At 33.0% G+C, this 9,587-nt stretch overlaps 1 protein-coding gene across 1 annotated transcript; it reads left to right on the top strand.

Annotated features, from left to right (window-relative positions):
* Positions 1–812: 812 nt before the first annotated feature.
* LOC139869292 (uncharacterized) lies at positions 813–2,115 on the top strand. Its single transcript, XM_071857605.1, has 2 exons — positions 813–1,497; positions 1,640–2,115. The coding sequence occupies exons 1-2, from the start codon at positions 813–815 to the stop codon at positions 2,113–2,115; spliced, it is 1,161 nt and encodes a 386-aa protein (XP_071713706.1).
* The last annotated feature ends 7,472 nt before the right edge of the window (positions 2,116–9,587 follow it).

The raw sequence follows: 9,587 nt of genomic DNA, 5'->3' as shown, positions 1-9,587 counted from the left end.
CAATCATTATGAGATAAGAACCTGTTGTCGAGCTCAGAAAATTGACTTTTCATGAAGTAGTTGTTGGTACAAGACTTTTTCTTGAAGGTATTGGAGAAATATCTATATACTTCTTCTTTAATCTTAATTGATCTTCAACCCATTCCCCACCAATTGAGATACCATGAATGTTACACTTAGGCTGTGTTCCACAGATGTTTTTTGAAGAGAAAAGAATGGTTTTGGAAAGAAGTGAAAAAGGAATGTATGTTCCAGAGTTTTTGTATCAATAGAAAAGGAAAGAAGGGGAAGGGGAATTACTTGAAACTTTCCTTTCTAACAATCAACTCAAATTTGAATGATTTGAGAAGAGAGGTTATCTTCACGTCTACCTCTCTCATTAAATTACTAATATACCCTTTTCCCTCCACCTAATTTTAGTTTTCCCTCCACTATATTTTGGTGTTTTCCCTCCATTCCTATGCATCTAGGCTGTACATATATATATTACTAAATATCTCATACATCCACATCTCATTTATGTTATTCTCTGTAGCAGAATTAACTATCAAAGTGTAATTGCAGGTATTTTTTTTTTTTTTTTGAATCCTTTTTTACTTGTTTCTTATCTTGTTTGTTTATGTACTTGTTTCTTACTTGTTTATTTTTTCTATTTAATAATATATAAATACTTGTTGCTTACCTCTGAGTATTTTGTTTTTATGTTGTTTGTTGTGATGTTTTATTCCATTGTTTTAGTCCCTGTTTGTTACTTGAATAACATCATGGCTCAAAAACTAATGTATAAGCATCCAAACATAGGTAAAAACTAAATGGATAACCGAATGGTTGAGAGAATACTCACTATACGTCATCATGTGAGAGCAACAAATTTAGCAGCTGTTCAGTTAATTTGTTTATTACTGAATCTTATTACGCATCATAGATTCATAAACCTTGTTAATTTACCTACGAGAGATGAGCTCTTACATCGACGATGTGTTCGCGATGAGATATTACACAGCCTCTCAATTAGTGATAAATGTCATGATTACATTCGTATGGATGTGAGAGCTTTTGGTAAATTATGCAAAATATTAGAGCTTGAAGGTGGACTTCGTCCAACTCAACGTATGTCCGTAGAAGAGCATGTTGCTAGATTTTTGCATATTGTAGGTAATGATTTAAGTAATTGTTTTACTTCTTGGATTTATCGTCGATCTGGATCAACCGTTAGTAGGTGCTTTCATAGAGTTTTGAAAGCAATGTTATCATTAGAAGGACGCTATATCAAACAACCCACGGGTGATGTTGTCCCGAATGAAATTCAAGGAAAAAGAAGGTTTTACCCTTTCTTCAAAAATTGTGTTGGAACGATTGATGGAACACATGTTCGTGTGAAAGTAAATAATAAGGCTGCACCTAGATATCGAGGCCGTAAAGGATACCCAACGATTAATGTGTTAGCCGCATGCACATTCGATTTAAAGTTTACATACGTTTTGTCGGGTTGGGAGGGCACTGCCTCAGACTCAAGAATAATAAAAAAAATGCACTCAATAGAGATGATAAGCTACTAATTCCTACTGGTAATTCATAAGACCATATTTAGCATTGTGAATATCTACATAGTTATGATAATAATATACTTTGTTTATAGGTAGATATTGTTTGGTTGATGCGGGTCTTCCACATACAAGTAAATTGATGGCACCTTATAGAGGTGTTAGGTATCACTTGAAAGAGTACTCGAGTCGTTCACCTGAGAATGCCAAAGAACTTTTTAACCTTCGTCATGCGTCATTACGAAATGCTATCGAGCGAGCGTTTGGTGTGCTTAAAAAAAGGTTTCCAATCATAAGAAGTTCCAGTGAGCCAGAGTACTCTTGTGAAACTCAATCCTCTATTTTTTTGGCTTGTTGTATTTTACACAACTTCTTAATTGACGAAGATCGTGACAAAGCTATTGAAGAGGAGGTGGTGCAAGAGTTGTTAGACGCAGATGAACAACACCACACGCGAAGAGGTAGAGGTGTTGGTAATGCAAGTGGAGAGCAACTACGAAATTCAATTGCAGATGAAATGTGGGCTGATTATCTATTGCATCCCGATGATGAAATTGATTTCACAAAGTAGATTCTTAATAGTTTATTGTAGTACTTATCTTTTGTTGTTCACTAGTTACTAGTTACCGTTCTCGGGCCTCGTCTTTTGTTGTACTTTGTCTTTTGTTGTTCATCTAAATGTATATCAATGATTCCATATATATTTAATTACTTCTGTATCTTATTTTACTATGTAGATGTAAATCATGACTAAGAAAATGGTTGATGGAATAGCTGTGAAAAGAGAACAATTAGTTTGGATATCTCATATGGATTCGGCTTTCATTAAATCAATGCTTACGCAACAAGAAGCGGGTAATAGAATTGGTGGAACATTTACACCTCAAGCCTATATTAATATGGTACTAGAGTTAAGTAAAAAGCTTAATATTGAAATTAACAAAAACCATTTGAAGAATCGACTAAAAACTTTGAAACAACACTTTGCTCTTTGTTATGATGTGTTTCGGGGAGCTCAATTAAGTGGGTTTTCTTGGAATCAGCAAACTCAACTAATGGAAGCGGAAGATGAAGTTTGGGAAACCTTGATTACTGTAAGTATGAACTTCATACATTATTTATTTATTTCATCACTATTTATGATCATTAATGTTTCAATATTTGTTTATTTATTTCATCATTATTTATTTATTTCATCACTAGGCAAAACCTGAAGCTGAAGAGTGGAAGACGAGAAGAGTTTCAAATTATGATGACTTGTCAAAATTGTTTGCTAAAGATAGGGCATCGGGTAGTGGTTCTGAAACTGCCAAGGAAAAGAATGCTCGATTGAACAATAAAGAAGATGTGAAAATAGAGACAATTGAAGTTGTTGACGAGTTATTAGCTAACAATGAAATTAACTTGGAGGAATTTAATTATGATGATGATATTCAAGAGGTTTCTACAAAGCCATTTCCACCTGAGCAGGCTTCAAAGGCAACCAAACGTAAATGTAGAAAAAGAAAATCTCAAGAAGTAGAAGAAGCAGTTGATTTGAAGATTATGACTAGTGTTCAAGAGGTGGCTCATGCTATTAGGGAAGGTAATACGGTTTTAAAAGAAACAAATACCATACTTGAAAGGGCTTATCAACTTGAGTACACTGGGGACGAGAACTTTGAACTATTGGAGCCCATGGGTTTGGATCATGATGTCATTGCGGGTGCCCTCGTTTTCCTAGCCGATAATCCAAAGCATGCCCGCCTGTTATTTAGTAGCCCCGTTCCATTGCGAATGCACGTACTCAACAGGATAATGGTTACAACCCACTGAATTTGACTTGTGTTTCCCTTTTTTGAATTGATCAGACATTTGGTTTGTGCCCTTTCCTTTTTTGATGGCTACAATGGTCTTTGTTGGTGCTACAATGGTCTTTGTTGCTTCTACAATGTTAGATTTTTTTGATACTCATGCTACTGATATGGGTTTATATTGTCCAATATGCATGGAAATGGGTTTGCATATATGAAGCAGAGGCGAAGCCAGGATTCGCTTATTTGAAGAGTTGGAGGATGCTTATGTTTTTTTTAGGGGATATTAACAACAAATATACAATTTTTAACTGTGACGACCTGGAAATTTCCGACCAAATTTAAACTTTAATCTTTATATTATTCAGACACGATAAGCAAAGTTTGTTAAGTTAAATCTCAAGAATTTTAAACTGTGTTCATACATTCATTATAACCTCGACCAAATTCCGACGATTCACGAACCGTTATATATAAATAGATATGTATATGTATATATATATTATAACTTGAGAATATTAATAAAGTATTAAACGTATAATACTTTACACGAACGTATTTGTTTCAATATGATTTTCGACGAAAAAAAATATATTAAGTGATTGAATTATCAGAAACATTGAATTATGATTACAAGTCTCTGTTGAGAGATCCACTATGATTTGAGAAAATCTATTCCTCTTAACGATATTCAGAATAATTTGTAAAGCTATTTATAAATAAAAACAAAAAGTGTCATTTACGAAAGTTAGACAAAAGTTAGTGGAGAATTGGTTTCCATAATATTCTATTAATCTATTTTCAAACATACAAAGACGTTTTCAGTTTAAAAAGAACTTTATTATTAAAACGTATATAACTTTTATAAATATCTAGAATCACTTTTGACAACTCATTACTTAACCAGTATAATAAATATAACGATATTTATATTTTATTTCATTAAATATATATAACGATTTAAATTAATATTATATATATTTATACGTGTATTATACATACATAGTTTTTTATACTTTTACTATACTTTAACTTTACCTTTACTTTACTTTTACTTTACTTTAACTTTAATAATTCATATTTTAATGATTCACTTTAATAATTCATACTTTAATAATTCACTTTAATAATTCATACTTTAATAATTCACTTTAATAATTCATACTTTAATAATTCACTTTAATAATTCATACTTTAATAATTCACTTTAATAATTCATACTTTAATAATTCACTTTTATAATTCAAAAATTTATTATAAATAGAATTCAATAGGTTTCATTATTTCATAGAAACTTGAAAATATATTTCTCTAAACTCTCTCGATTGATATATATATATATATATATATATATATATATATATATATATATATTTGCTCTGTATTATTTCAAGATATTATTAGTATACATAAAATATTACGACGGAGTGCTGTCCGAGTGATTTCAAAATAGTTTTTTTGAATGAGTCGAAGCTAAGGAAATTATGGGTTATAATTATGGAGGTGATGGGTATGGTTCATGGGTATGCTCGTGAGGTCAATCTAGTGTTTATCATCTCTGTTGCGTCTACGTGGTATGGTTCATGGGTATGCTCGTGGGGTCAATCTAGTGTTTATCATCTCCGTTGCGTCTACGTACTTTCCTGCAATATTGAATCTCAATATTGATACGTTCGTGAATCCGAGGCCAACCTTGCACTTATTAAATGACGTTATATGTATTTTTACTACGAAATACAGTATTGTGAGTTTCATTTGCTCCCTTTTATATATATTTTTGGGACTGAGAATACATGCGCTATTTTTATTAATGTTTTACGAAATAGGCACAAGTACTAAAACTAATTCTACGTGGGTTTAAACCAGAAATATACCCTTAGCTTGGTAACATTAAACTACTTGTCTATGTACGGTAGGTGCGAATCCTAAAGATAGATCTATTGGGCCTGACAAACCCCATCCTGACTATGGGATGCTTTAGTACTTCGAGGTTATTTTAAACACACCTGATCTGGTGTACTTCAGAGGGTAAAACATGAACGTTAAGGCTTGTTACCGGGTGCCTACAACTTATAGAATACTTTTATACACTTGCGAGTGTACATATATTTATAAACGGAAATCTTGTGGTCTATTAATATATTGAAATGATTGTTATGATAAACCTGTGAACTCACCAACCTTTTGGTTGACACTTTAAAGCATGTTTATTCTCAGGTATTAAAGAAATCTTCCGCTGTGCATTAGCTCATTTTAAGGATATTACTTGGAGTCATTCATGGCATATTTTGAAAGACGTTGCATTCGAGTCATTGAGTTCATCAAGATTATTATTAAGCCAATTATAGTTGGATGTATTATGAAATGGTGTGCATGCCGTCAAATTTCGTTGTAAAGAAAGTTTGTCTTTTAAAAACGAATACAATGTTTGTAAAATGTATCATATAGAGGTCAAATACCTCGCGATGTAATCAACTATTGTGAATCGTTTATAATGTATATGAACGGGTCCTTTCAGTTGGTATCAGAGCGGTGGTCTTAGCGAACCAGGTCTGCATTAGTGTGTCTAACTGATAGTCGTTAGGATACATTAGTGAGTCTGGACTTCGACCGTGTCTGCATTTCAAAAGTTTTGCTCATCATTCTTGTCTTAAATTACCTGCTTATCATTTTTAGTCTAGACACATCTTATTGCATTGATTGCATGAATAGTGTATAGACAATATTCATATCTTAGCGTATCTGCTAATTCATATCTTAGCGTATCTGTTACTGTAAACTTTGCCTGACATATTCCGTAAATTCCTCCGTAATCTACGAAACCTTTTGCTCTCTATAATTAGAATACCACCCAATAGCCAAAAAATCATTTCATATCGAAAAATTCTTTATTCAATCGTACGAAATGGAATTCGTCATTAGTTCAAGTCCCTCGGATTCCGAAATGGAATCCCACTCAAGTTCCGAAAGCAGTGTGACCAGAATGGATCAACCAATTAATCATCATCTATTCTGGATGAATTGGGGATGGGTTCGTAGCCTCCTTAATCATTGGAGACAAGAAGAAGGTGATCCATTCCATCCACCACATTGCCCTCTTGGCGAAGAACCTGAAGCACTTACCGGCGAACCTATCCGAAACACCATTTTCTCTCTTATTTCTAGAGTATCTCGTCACGATTACATACTACACCAAATTCTAGATTTTATTTATCCGCTCGTCCGAACCGACAATCACCCCGGTGTAATAGAAGAAGTCAACGAGCTTCGCGCCCGGGTAGTGGCTTTGGAGAATATGGTGCAAAAGTTACAAACACCAGCAGCAGCAGCAGCAGCACCAGCAGCATAAACAGTACCACCATCAGCAACATCAACAGTACCATCACCACCACCAACAACAACATCCACATCCCACACCGCAACATCACAATATGTATCTCAAACATCAACGTCATACGCTCTGTAAATATCCAGGAATATCAACAACAACAAACGATGAAGTATTAATTCATAAACTTCATTGAAGAGATATCTCTGCGGCAGTTATGTAATCTCCAAAATCTTAGAGATTATTTAATTCTGACCGTAAATCGGATGAGTGAACGGAGATGGTAGAGTAGAAACTTTGATCGAAAATGGTGTACGATTTACAAGCTAGAATTGTTTTACCAACAGCATCAACAGGACCGTAGCATCATCAACACAGTCAGTGACGTCAGTATCGTCAGAATCAGCAGCACCTGTAACATCACAAACTTTGTCAGTTCAAGAATCATTGTGGACATCATTACGAATCAACAACAAATATATTGTATCAACGAGTTATGAAGTATTAACTCATTTCCAATCGAAAGATTTATATGTATATTTTAGATGTATAAATTTTTAAACCATAATAAATCTTCCCGTACTAAGCTATTATGTGTGAATCTTAACTACTCAGTTAATTCATATTAAAATATGCAATGATGTACGTCCTTCGTCCGCAACTTAACCATCGTTAATTACAATCTCTGTCTCAATTCAATAAAAAAATCCAATTTATAATAAATCAAGTGTATTATTCGAATATATGTTTGATTTTACGCTTTCATCATCGATGTACTCGAAACTTTTCAAATAACATCATTCGTACCTTGCGAAGTTCACAAGAATTTCATGAAAACCAACAAATAACAAAGTAATGATTCATAATTTCAATATTATTGAAGAAATACTTATGCAATTTATAAAGTTTTAGGGATTACTCAATTTTAGTTCCAACCATAAAACAAATGAGTTTAATTTAATATTAACTCATTAAATCTATATTACATCTAAAGAAAATATACACATATATTTTCATAAAAACTGTAATAAACTTCTTTTGTACAAAATATTAATTGTGAAAATTTTTTTAACGGGTAGGTAATACCCGAGAGATATATAAATTCACAATTAATATATTACATTTTTCGAAACTGATTCAGCAATCATCAACTATACTCCCTACTTTCACAACAATATCCATTCTTTCATATAAATCAAAACAATCATACTCATTCAAATTCAATTACATATTCTGATTTTAAAATCGCATAATTCAATTCGAAATATAACCAGTATCATCACTCTTAGATTCCTATATCTTTCAAAGCTATACTTTGACTTCAAAACTGTGTTAGAACATCATATGTATTAACGATTACAATATGTGCTCAAACCCTTCGAAATTCCTGAATACACTTCAACTAAGGAACAATCGAGATGATGATCCAACCACATGTTACCCACAGTTATACACCTGAAAAACTCTCAAAACCCAAGTCATAGTTCGACATGTATCCGTGTTAGACCCTTTGGCATTTACTAGCTAAAATAACTTTTCAATTCCGTTTCAAAATAGACAGTTTTGTCACAGCTCCAGCAAGTCATCTTCGACTTCTCAATCAAAACAGTCTTATTATAACCTCGATAGATACGTTGCCCTTTCGCCAACGTTACCGGGGAATCGTTTATATTCACCACATTAGCAATAAACTTACCAACAACTTCATTGATCTTTGACTTTCCAAAAAAAAAAATCACTATAATTATCGAAACCCTATCATATACTCATTCGTACCTTATAACAAGAATTGCCATACTAATTATTGAGAATCAGCAATCAGTATTTTGAAACCTCGCAGCATGTCTACATCAACAATTACATATACGCACAACGTCTACCTCCAAGACTTACATTCTTTGAATGAGAAATTTCTGAAAAACACCCTAAACTGCGAACCAGTTCTCGAAATTTTGAAAAATGCTGATGAAGCAGCAAAAACTGTAAACGACCTTAACAGTAAAAAGTTGGATGATAAAGGATAGCATATTGGCAAAGCTCAGAAAAAGAGAAGCTTTGGAACTAGAAAACGGATTGAGCAAAGTATGAATGAGGCTGTGGACAAATCACAAAGGCTGAACCTGCCTTCAAAGAATCCAAATGATTCAGTACTTGCTGAAGTCATTAACGAATACCTTGATCCTGACTCTAAACCCTTGCGGACAATATCCTTCATCATCCTCTGATATTAGACATTCTAAGATATCATCGTATCTTTCATTATAAATATCATCCATACTTCTGAAGATATTTTTATAATTATTCTTATCTGAAATCATTTACCTCTTCGCGCTATCAGTATTATATCATAAAAGAAACTATTTTAGTTTCTAAATTCTGAAACATTCGAGTTTAAAATAGGAATATTCTTGAAGAAGTGTTGGGAGCTGAAGCATGAGTTAGTATAATATAATGACACTTGATCAACGTGATTATATTACAGTAATTCATGCTGAGTTTCTAAATGAAACATGATGATTCACAGATCATAATGTCATCATGTGCTATGTTACACGACTCTTGTATTCTCTTTGATCTCTAAATATCAAGAAAATATTTCTTGATGATTCGGCCTTTTCCGAGGTATTCTGGTAATTTGACAAGTCAAGATCGTGTCATTACAATTTCCTTCCTAGAACATTAACAATGTTCATTCCGAAATTTATATCTGCGAATTCTGGACCATTACAAGCGGTGCTTAATCACAAGAAGAAGAAACGGAAGGACAAAGCTCCGAACTAGAAATGGGAGTATAAATCATAGCAAATAGAAGAGAGCATTAATTGTGGATGATAATGATTATAGAAAAAGCAAGGACTTTGAAATATAAGGGAAGATATAAAACCCAACAACAACCCAGAAATCACAAACCGTATATATCAA

The sequence above is a fragment of the Rutidosis leptorrhynchoides genome, chromosome 9 (genome assembly GCF_046630445.1).
Source record: "Rutidosis leptorrhynchoides isolate AG116_Rl617_1_P2 chromosome 9, CSIRO_AGI_Rlap_v1, whole genome shotgun sequence".
Lineage (NCBI taxonomy): Eukaryota > Viridiplantae > Streptophyta > Magnoliopsida > Asterales > Asteraceae > Rutidosis > Rutidosis leptorrhynchoides.
Note: the sequence above shows the minus strand (reverse complement) of the source record. Positions and strands in the feature narration are given on the sequence as shown.